The sequence below is a fragment of the Camelus bactrianus genome, chromosome 27, assembly GCF_048773025.1.
Source record: "Camelus bactrianus isolate YW-2024 breed Bactrian camel chromosome 27, ASM4877302v1, whole genome shotgun sequence".
Taxonomy (NCBI): domain Eukaryota; kingdom Metazoa; phylum Chordata; class Mammalia; order Artiodactyla; family Camelidae; genus Camelus; species Camelus bactrianus.
The window spans coordinates 30,470,736-30,488,565 of record NC_133565.1 but is presented as its reverse complement, the minus strand read 5'-3'; the positions used below and the strand labels follow the sequence as shown (position 1 = coordinate 30,488,565).

The 17,830-nt window shown below is 43.0% G+C and overlaps 1 protein-coding gene across 3 annotated transcripts in view; it reads left to right on the top strand.

Moving 5' to 3' along the window:
* TBC1D2B (TBC1 domain family member 2B) overlaps window positions 1-17,830 on the top strand; it is a 71,721-nt gene that overhangs the window by 26,227 nt on the left and 27,664 nt on the right. For all 3 annotated transcript variants that reach the window (XM_045516794.2, XM_045516795.2, XM_010955182.3), the window contains exons 3-4: window positions 2,048-2,213; window positions 15,511-15,674. In XM_045516794.2, coding sequence (XP_045372750.2) covers window positions 2,048-2,213; window positions 15,511-15,674 — 330 coding nt within the window. The remainder of the gene's footprint in view (window positions 1-2,047; window positions 2,214-15,510; window positions 15,675-17,830) is intronic.

Here is a 17,830-nt window from a genome sequence, read left to right as displayed (position 1 = left end):
AAGTAGGTAGAGGAGACTGGACCCGATTATTGGTCTTCAAACTTCTTTTTTGTTGTTAGCTCTTTTTCCAAATGAAATCTTGAGGGAAACTCCAACATATAAAAGAGTGAAAAGAGGAACCACTGTGGTTGAAGCTGAGAGTGGGACCCCTTCCTTCTCTCCCTCTGAAAATGCCCGAGGCATCTCCTGGACCCTAAGACTCAGAGGAAGGTCTGGATACCTGGGATTTAATGCGTTCAGTGGTGACTTGGAACTTAACATTTTGTTATTCTGTGTCTCTCCTAGACATGTTCTCCTTTAGGGCAAGAACTCTGTCTCACTGTTTGTTGTACCCCCAGCACCTAGTGCTTCATACATGGTGTTGATTTGAACCAAGAATCGGGAATCGGTGTGGTTTGTGACTTCTGCTTTCTTGACTTAATCTTGTAACCTGCCAAGCCCATAGTTCTTCTGTCTCCCAGCCCACGCTCTTGCTTTTCCTGCTCAGGATCCTGCTATGAGCCAGGTGTTGGCGCTCCTGACCAGGACCCCGTTCCCCTGATGCAGTCACTTCTTTGTGTCACACCCAGCATACCGTTCCCAGTGTTTACCTGGAGCCCTTCCCTGCTGTCAAGTTAGTGACCTTCCAACAAAGTTTGAGCCTGTGGTAAAGTGTTCGTATTCAGAACATCAGTTTTCAAGGGCCCTGAGTCCAGGCTTCCCTGTGCTCTTCCTTCTCTGCCAGTGCTCAGTGACCTGTCCTAAGTGACTCAGGTTGTGTGCTCATCTTATTAGAAAATAATTTTATTCGTAGATATTAGTGTTAAGCATTCCGTTCTGATTCTCTTTCCCTTGAAAGAGTGATGATGGTTAATATTGCCAGTGGAGGGGTGCTTTATTAAAGGGAAGCACAGATCAGATTGATTATTGTGAAACAGTGTTAAATTCTGTTTATAAACATGTATATTCTCAGAGAGATATCATTTGGAAGAATACAAAGTATTTATTGTTGGGTACATTTGTCAAAACTTTAGAAAAGTAAGTTTTTCTTATGGGAAATTTGAAGTCTATGCAGAGAGAATAGCATGATATTACTCACATGTTTATCAGGTAGTTTCAGCAGTTAGTATTTCATGAGCCATCTTGTTTCACTGATGCCCCTACCCACTGAATTTTATTTGGAAGCAAATAACATGTTATTTGAAGCAAATATTATTTATTTTAAAGATACCAAAATATTATTGCTTTGAAGCATATCCTTGGCCTCATACGACTGCAGCCTTAAATATTTCAAATGCTTAAATTTAAAAATATATTTTGAAGTTTTTGTATTCCCTTCATGCTGTGTTAGCACTAATTTTAAAAGAAACTGGTGCAGTATGTGTATCTCTATTTTGTGATAGCTATTGTATTCTGAAATTTTAAAGTATTTCAGAGAAAAAAAATACAACATAGAAATATTTACTAAACACTGAATAAATTTTTAATAGGAAAGAAAAATATATATTCTGAAATTTGATCATATTTTAGCATCAGTGTATTTGCCTGTGAGTTTACTGAACTCCTTTGATATGCAAACTTTTTTTCAGTGTCACTATTTGCAGTTAACAAATATGTATATATTCTGTTCCCTGTACTTTCTCACAGGAAAGAGCAGTAGTATAATCTGGTCTGCCCTTGGTTTTTTTTCCAACCTAATACTTTATCCTGGAAATTGTTCCTTATCGGTACAGGTGAGTGGACTGAGCTCAGCTTAATGCCAGTCTTACTGATCTGCAGGAGAGCAAAGGGGAGCCCAAGCCTCTTCTTTCCCTGGGCCATCCTCTTAACACTTGGTGGTATGAAGCATGCACAGCCTTTTGAGAAACGTGGATCTACTTTGGATGAAAATGGTTGCAGAACACCCTAATCATTCACAGATTGTATTTTTATGTAGTATACATTGAAAATATAATATAATATATATTATATCGTTTTTTACATAGTATATCAAGACAGTATTTAATGTCAGATATCAGGTTCCCTGTGGAAGCTTTGAATAACTGATACTTGTTTGTCTTTCTTTCAGATTTAATTAACCCGCACCAAAATGCTTCTGCTGAAAAAGCCAGAAATGTCCTAGCTGTGGAGACTGCCCCTGGAGAGCTGGTGGGAGAGCAAGCCGCGAATCAGCCCGCCCCAGGGCATCCGAATTCCATTAACTTCTCTTTGAAACAGTGGGGCACTGAGCTTAAGTGAGTCTTTGGAAAGTAACCTGTGAAACTGAAAACCAATTATTTCTGATAATATATGTTATAATTTTATGTATGAAATTATGAAACCACCTGACATTTGTGAAGGTATTTGTCACTTCCAAGGTGCTTTTGCGTACTTCATTATTTTTTTTAGCTTGTATGGAACGCCTGTTATGTGCCTGATACTGTGAAACACTTTCACACTCATGGTTTAATTTAATTGCTTGACTCTGTGAGGTCGGTCATGTGGTTGACATTTTACGGAGACAGCAGTTGGCCCAAGAAGAGTCCCTTTCTAAGGTCACAAGGCTCCCAGGCTGCAGAGCTGAATGATCATCCCCACAGTCAGTTTTAGAACATCTTCATCGCCCCCAAAAGAAGCCGCAGTACCTGTTAGCAGTCCCTTCCCATTTCCCCCAAACCCTTCCCATCCAGCCCTCAGTAACCACTAATCTGCTTCCTGTCTCTGTGAGTCTGCCTGTTCTGGATATTTCATATAAATGGCATCATGCAATATGTGGTCCTTTGTGTTTCGCTTCTTTCACTCTGAGTGTAATGTTTTCAAGGTCCATCCATGTTGTAGCGCATATTATTACTTCATTTCTTTTTATTGTGGAGTAATATTCCACTGTATGGGTGTACCGCATTTTGTTTACCCATTCTTCAGTTCACGGACATTTGGGCTCTTTCCACTATCTGGCTACGATGAGTAAAGGTGCTGTAAACATCCATGTGCAGGTTTTATGTGGACATAATTTTTCAGCTTCTTTGGGTAGATGCCAGGGAACACGATTGCTGAATTTTATGGTAAAAGTGTATTTAACTCAGTAAGAAGCTGCCAAATTGCCTTCCAAAGTGGCTGTACTATTTTCCAGCACCATTTGTTGAAGAGATTATCTTTGCTCCATTGTATTGTCTTTGCTTCTTTGTCAAAGATCAGTTGATGGATTTTATATGGGTCTATTTCTGAGTTCTGTATTCTGTTCCATTAATGTATTTGTCTGTTCTTTTGCCAATAGCACACTGTCTTAATTACCGTTGCTTTATAGGAGGTCTCAGAGTAGAATAGTGTCAGTCTTCCAGCTTTGTTCTTCTCCTTCAATATTGTGTTGGCTGTTCTGTGTCTTTTCCCTCTCCACGTAAACTGTAGAATCAGTTTGTCAATATCCACAAAATAGCTTGTTGGGATTTTTGACTGGGATTGCATTGAATCTGTAGATCAAATTTCTTCCTCTAGTCCTTTGTATCATTGCTGTCATTCACTTCACTTATATATAAAGCATACATAAGCATATATATATACACACACATATGTATCCATAAGCATACACATGTATACATAAGCATATGTAATATATGCATAATATAAGGTCACACATGTGTAAAGCATACATCAGCATAACACATACATAACATGTATACGTAAGTATATATTGTTGGTATTATTTTGAATGAACTATTATTATCTGTTAGATTAATTAGCATAAGAAAAATAAAAGTTTTCACTTTACTTTTACTTATTCCTTCTTCAATACACTTCTTTATGTTGGATCTGAGTCTCTGACCTGCATTATTTTTCCTCTCTCTAAAGTACTTAATATTTGTTGCAAGGCAGGTCTATAGCAACATTCTCAAATTTTTTTTTTGTCTGAGAAAGTTTTTATTTTTTTATTCTTAAGTTTTTTTGGTTGTTGATAACAATAAAATATTTATCTTTTAAGAAAAATTTTAAATATATTTTTATTAAAGTATAGTCAGTTTACCATGTGTCAATTTCTGGTGTACAGCACAATACTTCAGTCATATAGGAACATACATATATACGTTTTCATATTCTTTTTCACCGTAAGTTACTACAAGATATTGAATGTAGTTCCCTGTGCTGCACAGTATAAACTTACTGTTTATCTATTTTATACTCCTTAACTTTTGAAGGATAATTTTGCAGGATACAGAATTCTAGATTGGTGGGATTTTTTTCTCTCACCACTTCAAATATTTCACTCTACTTTTATTTGCATGTTTCTTTCTTTTTTTTTTAACATTTTTTATTGATTTATAATCATTTTACAATATTGTGTCAAATTCCAGTGTAGAGCACAATTTATTTGCATGGTTTCTGAGGTGAGATCAGATATAATTCTTATCTTTGTTCATCTATAGGTAAGGCTTTTTTTTCCTCTGACTTTTTTCAGAATATCTTATCTTTGATTTTGTGTCATTTGAAAATAGTATGCTCTGATCTGATTTCTGTGGTATTTATCCTGCTGGGTGTTCTCTGAGCTTCCTGGAGCTGTGGTTTGGTGTCCAACATTAATTTGGGGAAATAATCCATCCTTAACGTTTCAAATGCTTCTTCTTTCCCTTTGTCTCTTTCTCCTACTTCTGTTGTCCCCGTTATGCGTCTGTGACACCTTTTGTGGTTGTCTCAGTGTCCTTGGATATTCTCTTCTCGTTTTTTTTCCCCAGTCTTTGTTCTCTTTGCCTTTTAGTTTGGGAAGAGTCTAGTGAGATATTCTTAAGTGCAGAGATTCGTTCCTCAGCTGTGTCCAGTCTGCTGATAAGCCCATCAAAGGCATTCTTCATTTCTGATGCAGTGTCTTTGATCTCTAGCATTTCTTTTGGTTCTTCCTTAGGATTTCTGTCTCTCTGCTTACATCACCCGTCTGTTCTTGCATGCTGTTTACTTTATCCATTAAAGCCCTGAACATATTGATCATAGATACTTTAAATTTCCGGTCTGATAATTCCAACATCCCTGCCATCTCTGGTCTGATGCTTGTCTGTCTCTTCATACTGTGGGGGTTTTCCCTTTTGATACGCCTTGTAATTTTTTTCTTGGTAGCTGGACATGATGTTCTAGGTAGAAGGAACTGCTGTAAATAGACTTCTGGTAGCATGGTGATGAGGCATGGGGAGCGGGAAGTGTTGTTCAGCCCCCTGACTAGGTCTCAGCCTTTCAGTGAGCCTGTGCCTCTGGAGTCTGAACTTCACAAGTGGTTCTCAGTTTTTTACTCCCCCTTAGATGGGGCAGGATGACTAGAATGGGGTGGAGTTGAGTATTTCCCTTCCCCCAGGTCAATTAGGCTCTGATAATACCCAGGTTAGGCTGTGGTTAACTAGTTTTCCCTGGAGGCAGGCCTTGTTAAGAACAGAGCACTCTGGAGTATTTAAAAATGGTTCTTCTTCCCCTCTCCCTGCCAGAAGCGAGAGGGGATGTTTCTCTGGTATTCACTGTGGGAGCCTGGCTCCCGGAGGTCAGTCTCAACAATACTGTGGGGCTCCCCGGTGAATAGGTTTTTAACTCTCCGACGTGTCTGCACTAGGCCTCCAGCAATTTGTCAGCCACAGTAAGCGTTCCTGCCCTGGCAGTGGTTCTGCAGGTGCGTCTGCTCCAAGAAGCCGCGACTCCCTGTATTGGCCTCTCTCTCCAGTCTTGCGGGTAGTGGTTTGCCGTGGGTCCTCCCGTCTCTTACGGACCCAAGAAGCTGCTTGTTCCTTAGGCCACCATTTCCCCATATTCTCACTCCCTGAGCCACTGTGTTACAGCCATTCTGTACCTTGCTCTTCAACTGTGACCTTCACTCATGGTGTATCCTTCTGCCGGGGAAGGTGGAGGGGAGGAGATTGGTAGGGCTGCCCACCGAGTGACTGCACCTACGGCATTTCTGTCCTCATGGATTTCAGCCTGGCAGGCTTCTCCTTAAAGAAAGAGTTCTGTCCTCTTGAAATTGTTAGAAAGCCACCAAGAGGCTGTCCCTTTATTACACAGGTTAAAAAGTTGATGCTTAAAGAGGTAAGGTGACTTGCCCAAGAGACATGACGTGTGTGTCAGAGCTGAAAGGCACCCTTGGTCCCTTGACTGGAGCCCAGTGCCCCTTCCACTTCCCATCATAAGAACCTATTTGGGAAACTCTTGCTTTGCCAGATTCTCCTTCCTAACTAGTCTCATCTGCCCTCAGAGTTAGTGATGAAACGAGGAGAGACAGACCTGTAACACTGGGGGCTTTCTGACTGTAGAGCACATCCTGCCTAGGAGAGCGAGCGCATGGCACCTCTGCTTGTAACAACTGACAGTTGAAGGTCAGGATTAGCGGTCGCTGGGAGTTATCTTCCATCAGTTGTGCCTTCCCAGTGCAGCCTAGTCGTTAAGAGCCAGACAGTCGAGTTGAGTTCCCAGCTCTGCGGCCGAGTAGCTGGATAACTTGGGCAAATTACTTGACTTTAATTTGTAAAATGGGGTAATGATCACCTATACTTCAGGAGATGACATGATGTTGATGAGTCAATGAGGATAAACTACTTTGAGCAGCACCTGACCCTCAGTAAGTGTCAGTTGTTGCCAGTGTTGGGGGAGACAGCTCATGGCAAAGCCATCCTCTACAGAGGTCCCTGGGGCCTCTTTCTGTGGGAACCCTGATGCGTGTTGACTGCTATATGCATCTTAGTTGTTTACAGGTTTTGTTTTCTTTTTTTCTTTCTTTTTTTTTTAAACTTATGATATGCTTAATAAAGGTTTAAATGAAATGTGTTAGGTGTGTAGAGAGATTTTAATGACCATAGAAATAGTAAAACAATATTTCTGTATCATAAGTTAATGGCTCAAAGGTTGTTTATATTTTGTATAAATTTTAAATGATGTTTTAATTAGAGTGTAGTCAGGGCTGAAGGGATAATTGAATGCTTGTCTGCTATGCTTTTATTCTGTTTATCAATACAGTTGAAACTCTCTTAACCAGCTTCCACTCCACCGGCATCTCTATTTAACTGGCTTTTTAAATTTCTGATAGAGGTACTGGTTATTGAACCCAGGACCTAGCGTATGCTAAGCATGTGCTCTACCACTGAGCTACCTCCATCCCCAAACTGGCATTTTGAATTCCCTCTATAAAGCCATGGCCCACACTGACTGCACGAGACTGATGGGCTACCTTGGGGCAGCCCACGCCCGTGCTCCCGGCGGCCAGCTGCACACTGACTCACCAGGACCAGCTGGGTTTGCTCCTATCTAGTTAATGCCTGTTGTACTTGTTATTATAATTACGTGATGCAGTGAAATGCGTAGTAAACCTCTGACATTAAAAGAAATTGTTTTTTCTGTGAAAAATAAGTTGAACGCTTGGGGGAAACTTGATAAAGGTGAGTCACTAAAAAATTGCCAGGATGTGGGTGACACAGTGATGAAAGATAGGGAAAAAAAAAGGTTCAAAACCTGTAAAGATTCTGTACTTAGATTGTTTCACAACAGTCCCTAGTCTACTTGTTCGTTTTTTTTAAAAAAAAGCAAAACAAATTTGGAAAAAATTAAATGCCATCTTATCAGTGTGATTTACCCAAGAAAGATACCAGGGAACTGTGGTCAGTAGCCCCGGACTCGAGAAGCCTTGGCTGGTCTGCGTCGCCAGCGCACACTGACCTGTGCCCTTACAGGTACATGTGTTTGTTTTAAGTTACTGTTCAACAGTTTCCTGCCTTAACAATGTTTTCCTTAATCTGCTAACAGTCCACATCACTTTAGGTAAAAGGACTAGCTCTCCTGTGCAATTCTGGCTGGTCTGTGTGAGTGTGCATGCTTGGGGGTGGGGGTGTGAGTGTGTGCCTGGAGTCGGGGCAGAGGTTGTGCGTGGGAGGTGTGCTCAGGCTGCAGCAATGCTGTGGGTTATGTGACAGCAGTGAGCATTGCCCTGTGGTTCTGTGGGCCTGGACTGTGAGTCCACTGCTGGGTGCTCAGCTGAGCCTGACCCGTGCGCGGCAGCTCCCAGGGTCTAGCTCCACCTCTGTTTTGGCGTGGGGGCACGCCGTGACTGGTGCTCTTTGTAGTCAGCTTCGGTTTTGGAATCACAGCCCTGCTACTCATTAGCTGTGTGATGTTGAGCCAGTTACTTAACTTTTCTGAGCTTTGTATTCTCCGTTAGTAAATTGGGGTGTGTGTGTGAATACCCTTCCCCACTGGATGTGTGTGAGTGTTAAGGTTATAAAAACTGCTTCGCTCAGTGTCTGGCTCATTTCAGGTGCTCCGTAAATAGTGCTCATGTGATCGGGCCCTGCTGGTATTCCTGCCACCGTCATTACCCTGCCTCCACTGGGCCAGCAGCGAGGTGGATCTTTGCTTTATTGTCCGTCAGTGGAGAGGGTGCCTTTCTGGAGGATGGGCGTGAAGAGCCAGCTGGCTGGGAGGGTGTGCTCATCTTTCCGGGCTTCCTTCTGATGGGTCTTCTGCTGTTCCTGCCTCTGGGCCTGCATGTCTCGGGCTGTTGTCTCTTCTGTTTGGCCTCCTAGGAAGGGGTTTCCTTCTAATGAAGTGTTGCTCACCTCTTTGACTGAGAAGCTGCCGTACATAATATACATTCATACATAAGTGTATATTGTTTGTCAGCACATAAAACCAAAACAAATTTTGTAAAGATTTTCGCTGTTACATCCAGTAAAGCGAAGTATTTCCTCTTCCAGTGTATTAAAAAAAGTTCTCATCATGACTGTTGAAATTGATTTCATGACTCCTTAGCGTGACCTCTTGGCCCAGTAATGGGTTGCCACCCACAGTTTGAGAAACACGGCTCTGAAGGCTGCCCCTGGCTGTGGAGCCTGGCATTCCTCCCATCACCTCTGCAGCCTCCCCCCCCCCTCCGTGGCATGGGTGCTGAGGGAGTTCCCTTGGATAAGAAGCGGTCCCCTCCCTGCTTTCAAGGTGCTCGCAGTCCTCAGGGGAGACAGGCAGGCAGGTAAGGAGGCCTGTCACAGGGCAGAGTAGGGTGCGGCTGAGGGCCGAACCCCGTGAATCGCTGCCTCCCTGGGTGCACTGAGGCGGGCGGTGGGGGGGAAGGTTGGAGAGGGCAGTCTTTGATGTGAAGATGAGTTTTAACTTAGGACTTGAAGCGCGAGATGGGAACTGCCAGAGGGGAAGGCAAGTGCAGAGACTCACCTGTGCAAAGGTATGGAAGTTTGTGTGGGTTTCACGAGTTCACAAGTTCATGTGCCAGGTGCTTAGGGTACTGAGTGGAGGTGATGATCCAGGAGTTGCTCAAGAGGCCAGGGAGGCCCAGGGTGCAGGGCTGGAGTAGTGTCTGTCCTTTGGGCAACGAGGAAACCAGTACAGCTGAGCTGTACCTGCCTGAAAATTCTGATAAGATTATTTTTACTTTGATTTTTTTTTTGAGGCAGTGAGCGTTTTATTAGATGTTCGTTCTAACGTCTTTGGACTTGGAAGGATGGCAGACTTATTATCCACGTTAAATGTATAGGATATTTTGGAGGGGTTCTTGCCGATGATGCTTCTTTCCCAGGTCATTATGTCAACAGTAAATATATTTAAACTTTAGTCTTGATGCTCCAACCTTGACTGCCTCTTGAACTTTGGACTATAACAAAAAGCAGCCCCGCAAAGCCCACAGTTTGAGGGCAGTAGCTTATTGTAGAGTGGTTGTATTCGTTTGCTCTGGCTGCTGCTACAAATGACCATAAACTTAGTGACTTGGAACAACACAAGGGGTGGAGGGTATAACTCAGGGGTAGAGCGCCTGCTTAGCATGCACGAGGTCCTGGGTTCAATCCCCAGTCCCTCCATTAAAAATAAATAAAGGAGCCTAATTACCTCCCCCCTAAAAATAAAAACATTTTTAAAAAAGCCAACTAACCAAACAAAAAAACAACACATATTCATTCTCTTACAGTTCTGGAGGCCAGAAGTCCGAATCAGTCTTGCTGGGCTGGTTCCTTCTGGAGGCTCCAGGGAAGAATGAGTTTCTGTCCTCTTCCACTGTCTGGTGGCCGCCAGCATCCCTTGGCCTGTGGCCACATCACTCTAATCTGCCCCCCAGTCATGTCACCTGTTCCTCTTCTGTAGTGACATCTCCCTCTGTCCTTTCAGAAGGACACTTGTGAGGACGTTTAGGGCCCACTCAGATAAACCAGGATAATCTCACCATCTCAAGATCTTAATCACATTTACTAGTCCCTCTTGGTTGTTTCTGCTTTTTTTTTTTTTTTAATCATTTCAAATAACATTGTCCTGATATCCTTGTAGGAATATCTCCGTGTCCTGGTGGGAATATATGTGAAGAATTGATTTGTGTCGGAGGAAACATGGCAACATCTTTGTTGAGATAGCTGTTAACAAGCAGAGCACCCCCCCCCCCCCATTTTTGTATCACTCGACAGGGCTTGTGGTCAGGAGGGACGAAGCTGATTGGCCACGATGGAGGTAGCCTGCTTCCTTGTGCCCGTCTTCCCACCGCAGACAAGGTGGTGGCAGAGCCTAGAACGTGGCTGTGCAGGGTGTTTCTGGAGCTGTGAGCTCTTGAAGGATTTGATGGGACATTTCCCAGTAGTTCTATCAACTTCTAAAGTTCTGGGGGATTATCAGAGTTGAAATGAATGTTGAATAAATTATTACTGTTTTAGTTGGACCTCTTAAACTATACGTGGAGAAATTGATCTGAAATATGTAAACCTGGAAACAGGTTTTCTAATTAGTTATATAGACTGCTGGTATGTGTTTTAAAAAGTTCAGGCTGAACACTGAGGCCTCAGGGTGACATCTGGCTGCCTGGTGGTCTCTGACTTTTTATTTCAAATCAGAGTAGCTGAGTATTGAATAGAACAGCAGGCACCTAGCACAGTGCCCTGAAGGACATAGAAGTTCCTCTCAAAGGTTTGTCAAACAACATTGGGTTCTTTAAAGAGCAAGCTCTGTACAGGAACGGCCTCGAGCATCAACCAGGAGAACCCCATTTAAACACAGCAGGATGCCTGGTCAGTGCAGAGGCCTCTGCCAGCCGGAGCGGATAGGGTGAGTGGCTTAAGAAGCGTGTTCTCTAATGACCCTCATGTTGCACAATCACAGAATTGGGTTTCTCCACATAAGATCTGAAGCAGAGATCAGCTCTATAGTGTTTCAGCTTAAAGAGGCTTTCGCTTTGAGTCTGATCCTGTTTCTTCATCACCTAAGTCTTGACAGGTAGTACCTTCCTCAACCAAGGCTTCAGTCCCTCTGCCGCAGGTGGGAGCATGACTTCTGTGCAAGTGGGCCTTGCGACAGAGTAGCAGTGGCAGGTGGGGGGAAGGAGGGCGTGTGGAAGTTCGGAGCCATGTAAATCGCTGTCTTTTCTCCCCTGCTCTCTCATTTGCGCATCCTGCACCCACCCTTCAAGGACCAGACAGAGCCCAGCAGCGCAGCTGGAAGGCCGGGGCGCGCGGCCAGGAGGACTCGGCCCCCAGTCGGCGGTGGCGGCGGTGACCTGCCGCGAGCGTGTGAAGGCTGCCCTGAGGCCCGTGCCGTAAGCAGGGCTGCTGGAACTTTGTACCGCGGTGGGCCCAGCCGTACCCGTACTCGGCCAGTTGTGTCAAAGAAACGAGCAAAAGTGTGTCAGGCATCTGTGAGAGTTTCTTTTTCTTCTGAGCAACTATTTTGAAATAGCTTTTTCTGCAATTCTGTAATTTTTATAAAATCAGACTTCACCACAACATTGCTCATTGTATTATAGTGGGTAACTGACTGGAATTCCTCTGCGCAGTTGTCTGTGGAAATGTGTGGCACTGGTTGCCAGGCACTAGAGGAGACTTAGGAAATACACGGCACGTGTAACATGCCTTACCCTGTTTATTTGCTAACTCACACTTGAGCTCAGGTAAATAAACTGCAAGAAAACATTTATCAGGTATAAATATATAAGCAGGTGCACTTGCTAGATTCCTCGTGACTCCTTGTTAAAACAGTTAGCGAAGGGTTGTGCATTCATTGTGTGTTTTGATAGAGTGATGGGAACATAAGGATATTAATTTCTCTACATTCTTCTAAATTTTTAAGGCACTTTAATGAAATTCAAAGAAGGCCAAAAAATCATGCTTTCTAGAACATAAAACATTGAAAAATGATTATTTTACATAATAATGTCATCTGCCTGATTCACACTAGAGGTGAGACTCCCTCTTCCGCCCTTAACCTTTAATCCACCTCAGGAAACACCAGCTGATGCACGTTTCTCCCTCTTCTTTATTTGTTTATTTTAATAACCTTTTTGAAGTATAATTTACGCATGATAAATTCACTTAGGTGTACAGGCTGATAGAGTTTAGAAATTGTACATAGTCATGTAAACACCTCCATAATCAAGATTTAGGGCATTTCTGCTGCCCTGCAAACTTCTCTCACGCCCCTCTGCAATTGATCCCCTCCCCTAACCTCTGGCCCCCGGCAACCTCTGATCTGCTTTCTTTCACTGTAGCTTTGCCTTTTTAAGAATTTCACATAAGTGGAATCACACTGTGTGTAGTCTCTTTGTATTTGTCGTCTTTTACTTTGCATAATCTTTTTGAGACTCATCCATATTGTTGAGTGTTTCCATTCATCTCCTTCCTTTTTTTATTGCTCAGTGGTATGCAGTAAGTACGGTATATCACAATTTGGTTATCCGTTCGCCGGTTGATGGACTTTTGGTTTATATCCAGTTTGGGACTAGTATGAATAATGCTTGCCCTGAATATTGCCCTGAATATCCAAGTCCTATGTGTAGACATGTTTTCATTTCTTTTGGGTAGATATGTGGGGTTGGGATTGCTGGGTGTGTATTTAATTTTATGAGGTACTGCTGCACTGTCTTCCAGTTCATCTGCACCCCTCTGCGTTCCCATTAGCAGCTCAGGACAATTGCAGTTGCTCCATATCCTTCCCACCACTTAGCATTGCCAGTGTTTTTAACTTGAGCTGTTGTATGGGTGTGGTTCATTTTGGTTTTCTGTTGCATTTCCCTGAGGATTTACAACATTGAGTATCTTTTCTTGTGCTTGTCGGCCATCTGTGTATCTTTGGAGAACTGTCTGTTCAGGTCCTTCACCCACTTTTTAACTGACTTGTTTATTCTCTCATTATTGAGTTGTAAGAGTTCTTTATATCTTTTGGATACAAGCCTTTTGTCAGATTATGCAGACATTCAGAGAAGAAAAACTTTTTTTATCTTGATAAAGTTCATTTTACCATTTTAATCTTTTACAGATTGTGCTTTTTGTGTTCTGTTTAGAAAATCTTTGCCTAACCCAATGTCACAAATATTTTCTTCCATGTTTTCTCTTAAAATTTTAATGGTTTCACTCTTACATTTAGGTAATTTGTATATTTTAAGTTAGTTTTTCTGTATGGTGTGAGGTAAGGGTTGAAGTTCACTTTGTGACATTCAGATAACCAGTTCTAGTACAACTTTTTAAAAAGACTATCTTTTCCACGTTGAATTTCTTGGCACCCTTGTTGAACATTGGTTGACTTTTTTATATGCGTAGCATTGTCCCATGGCCCATTGATTCTTCCTTCATTTCTCTCTTTCTTCTTCTCTCTGTTTCATTTTGGATAGTTCCTACTGCACTGTCATCAAGTTCACTGATCTTTCTTCAATGTCTCATCTGTTCTTAATCCCATCTAATGTATTTTTACCAAAAATGTGGTTTTATCTCTAGAAGTTTTGATTTTGATTTTTTTCAACATTTTCCATGTCTCTGTCCAGTGTGTTCAGCCTTTCTTCTAGCTGCTCAAACATGGGAAACAGTTATAATAACTTTCAAAGTTGTCTGCTAATTTCATCCTTTGTCATCTCTGGGTCTGTTTCTGTCTGCTGATCTTCCTCCTCATAGTGAGTTGTATTTTCCTACTTCTTTGCATGCCTGGTGATGTTCTGTTGGATGCCTGATACTATGAGTTTTACTTTCCTGGTGCTAGATTTTTTTTTGTATTCCTCTACATATTCTTGAGCTTTGTTCTGGAATGTAGTTTACTCAGAAACAGTTTGATACTTTCAAAGTGCACTTTTAAGCTTTTTTAGGTGGTAGGAGAGCAGCCTCTAGTCTCGCGATGATGAGTACATACCTAAGGCCCCATGACGTATGAAGTTTTCCACTCTGGCTGGTGGGACCAGACACTATTCCTGCCCCTGTGTGAGCCTCGGGGATTGTTCCCTGTGCTCCTCTCAGGGAGTTCTTTCCCCACTCTTGGAGCTTTCTTATACACAAGCCTGATCGTGCTCAGCTGGAGACTTGGGGAACCCTGACATCTCTGCAGCCCTTCTGAACAGCTCTCTTGCCTCCAGGGCTGTGCCTGGTGAGCTCCACCTGCCGTGGGGTTCCCAGCTCAGTCTTACCAGGGCTGCACCTGGGTTCCCCCTGCCTGCACCGTGGCCTGGAAACTCTCCACGCAGTAAGCTTGGGCTGGGGGAGGCTCACCTCACCTGTTTTCTGTCTCTCAGGGATCGCTGTGCAACCTGATGTCCAGTATCTGAAAACCAGTGTTTCCTAGGTTTTGTTCAGTTTTTTAGTTGTTTCAGATGACTGTAAATCCAGTCCCTGTTGGTCCATCTTCACTGGAAGTAGAAATCTCAGCTGTGTTTTTTAAAAAGTTTTAATGAAATAATTGTAGTGCACAGGCAAGTATAGAGAATGGTAAATTGATTACCTGGGTAGCCACCACCATTATATAATTCTGTCATATTTCTGCTTCATGTTTTGAAAGCAGATTAAAACATTACATACGCATTTTGGAGTCTCTCTTCTCCACGATCCCATTCTTTTCTTGCCTTTCACAGAGGTAACCAGTATTCTGTACTTGATAATTCTCATTCTCATGTGAATTTTTTAGTTTTACTATGTATGTATCTCTAAATAATTTATGTTAATAGTATTATCTTGAAGTTTTAAAATACCATGTTGCACATGTCATTCTTCAATTTTCTTTCTTTTTTCATTCAGCAGTCAAAAAATATCTGTCCATATGATCCATGTAGTGTTAGAGAGAATGTGCATTCCACAAGGACAAGAACATTTGTTCACTGGCATATCCCAAACACCTAGAATGGTTCCTGGCACATAGAAGGCACTTAATTAATATTTATTGAACGAATGAATTCATGTTAAGTTATGCGTAGTATCGGATTGTATGAATATACTACAGTGTCTTTGTCTCTTTTCCTGCCAACGGATGTTTAGATTTTTGGTTTTTTTGCTAACGTGAACAGCGCTGCAGTGGTGTTCTTGTTTGTGTCTCCTTGTGCACATGGCCAAGAATTTCTTAAAGAAATTCTGGGTTGCTGAGTCTTGGGGTAGATACCTCTTCACCTTAACTGTGTGTTGCTGAGCTGTTCTCCACGGTAATAGTTTCAGTTTACACTCCCCTCAGCAGTGTGTGAGAGTTCCCATTTCTCCATATCTTCACCAACATTTGATGTTATCAGATCCTTAAGTTTTTGCCAATTGTATGCATGTGACATTACATTTTGTTTTACCATTAAAAAATAATATAACACTTCATTTTTCCCAATAGAAATTCAATGTCGTCTTTCCGTCCTGGGAGAGGGCATAATGATAGTCGCAAGAGTGTGTTTTACACCAGTGAGGAGTGGGAGCTGTTGGAGGCGAGCCCTCAGGACCTGGAGGAGTCCCTGGTGCAGGAAGAGAGAAAGAAGCAGATCCCCGAAGGAAACAAAGGTACAGATGAGGTTCCTGTTGCCTGGCATTCTCGCCGCTGCCCCCTGCTAACCACCGGTGGCGTGGCAGACCCTTTGGTAGCAGCTCTCCCTAGAAGGGTCTCCCAGTGGGAGTCATGCTCTCTTTGTGGGAGCTAAAACACAAAGGCTTGAAAAATTTGATGTCATAAGAAATAAATAACTGTCCAGTCCTGTGGTTCTTCAACTTTTTCAGGGGATAGAATATCCACAAGTCATGGTGCTCTTTAAGGAATTACTGATTTTTTTTAAATAAGACTTTTAATTTATAGACATTTGTTACTGCACACAGAAGTAAAATACGTCATATTCCACAGTTTTGGACTTATAGCCTCTCTTACCTCCTCTGAGCTCCTGCCCCTCCCTGCACCCACCGTCAGCTGGATTATTTTAAGTTGCATTCTAGACATTAATCCACTGCATCTGTAGACATTCTAGTATGTATCTCTAAGAGATGACTCTTTTTAAAAAATCATAACCACAGCTTCATTATTTTAGCTAAAAGCAGTTACGGTAAATCCTTATTTTCTACTTCCCCAGTTATTTCACAAACATCTGCTTGCAGGCAGTCTGCTCAGATGAGGCGCTAACACCCCAGGGGGTTTAGTTGTGCGTCTTTTTAGGTCTCTTTTAGTCTGAGCAGCTCTGTCTATTTTTTTGTCTTCTGTTCTATGCTTGATGGAAAAAACAGGGTCTTTGTATCAAGGAATTTCCCGCATTCTGAATTTTGCAGAATTGCATTTCTCTGGGGTCACTTAACATGCTCCTCTGTCCCCGTATTTTCCGCATACTGGTCGCTGGAGCAGAGGCCTGCCCAGATTCAGGGTCGACTGCTAATTACGACAAGAGTGTTTTGGTGGGGGCGGGGGCAGGGGTGCTGTGTATTTCCTGCTGCACCACATGGGGAGCCATGTCGTGTCTGCTTTTCCCTCCTTGTGTGATGTTAAGGTTGATCAGGATTTGCTTTAGGGTGTCAGCCTGACCCTTCGTACTTGTCTCCCCTGGCCTTTTGCCTGATGCATGAAGCAGCCCTTCATGATCCTACACCTGTCGATCCACTGAGGGAACACTGATGTTTTAAATGTAAAATAACAATAAATAATTTTGAATTTCTGCCTTATGCTTAATTCTAGCATGAGCTAGGAGGACCAGGAGGCAGGACTTTAGGAAGTCTTTACCGAGAGCGAGTATTTACCAAAGGAGGTATTTTTTTCTGTCGCCTGGGAAGGGCCCACCATGACTTGCCTTGGTGGGGAGTTTACCTGTGATCCACAGGATGGTAGCGTGGGACCCTGTGGTCCAGTGTGTCGTGGTGAAGATGTGGCCAAGCTGAGCGGGCCTCGTGACCCAGCACGTGGCACAGCTGGTGGGGTCACCCAGGAGAGGGGCTCGTTGTGAACTGGGTGTGCTTTCCGGAGGAACAGGGATTTAGATTGTTTGAGATAAACGGTGTTGGCTCTGATTGCCCGTGGAGACTAGGAACGCAAGGGTGAGTTGGAGTAAGAGTGGGAGGGAAAAATTGGTAAGGCTTAGTGCCGGGCTGGTCAGGAAGCTCCTCACACCCTTGGGGAGCAGCTTCTTGTGGGGAGCAGCCCTCTCGGCCTCTGCCCAGCCCCTGCTCCCTTTGGGAGGGAGCCTGTGTGAAAGGCATGGAGGGACAGAGATGGATCTGGATTTTTATCTTCCTGATTCACAGGTATTTTCTGTAATAGCTCCAAGAATCAGCCCACCAGCTTCTTGTCCATGATACTCATGGGGAGGAAGCTGTTCTTCCTTGTGTTTTCCCCTCTATTTTTAAGTAAAATTTTTAATCAAAGTATTAATAGTAACATGCAGAAAAGTCCCCAATCAGAAATGTGTAGCGTTATTCGTCTCCACCAAGTGAACATACCCATGTAGCCAGCACTTGCTTGAAGAAACAGGACAGAACCAGGAGCCGACCCCTATCCCCAGACCCCTTCCAGTCCCACCGTGCCTGCCCCGCCGCCCCTAGAGCCACTGGCCTGACTGCTGACGACGTAGATTTGTTTCGCCTGTTTTCTAGATTTGTATAAATGAAATCTATAGAGCATGTGTGTCTCCTCTCTATTTTGTATGTGGGTATGTGTGTGTGTGTTTAAAATGCTGCTTCTTAGCACT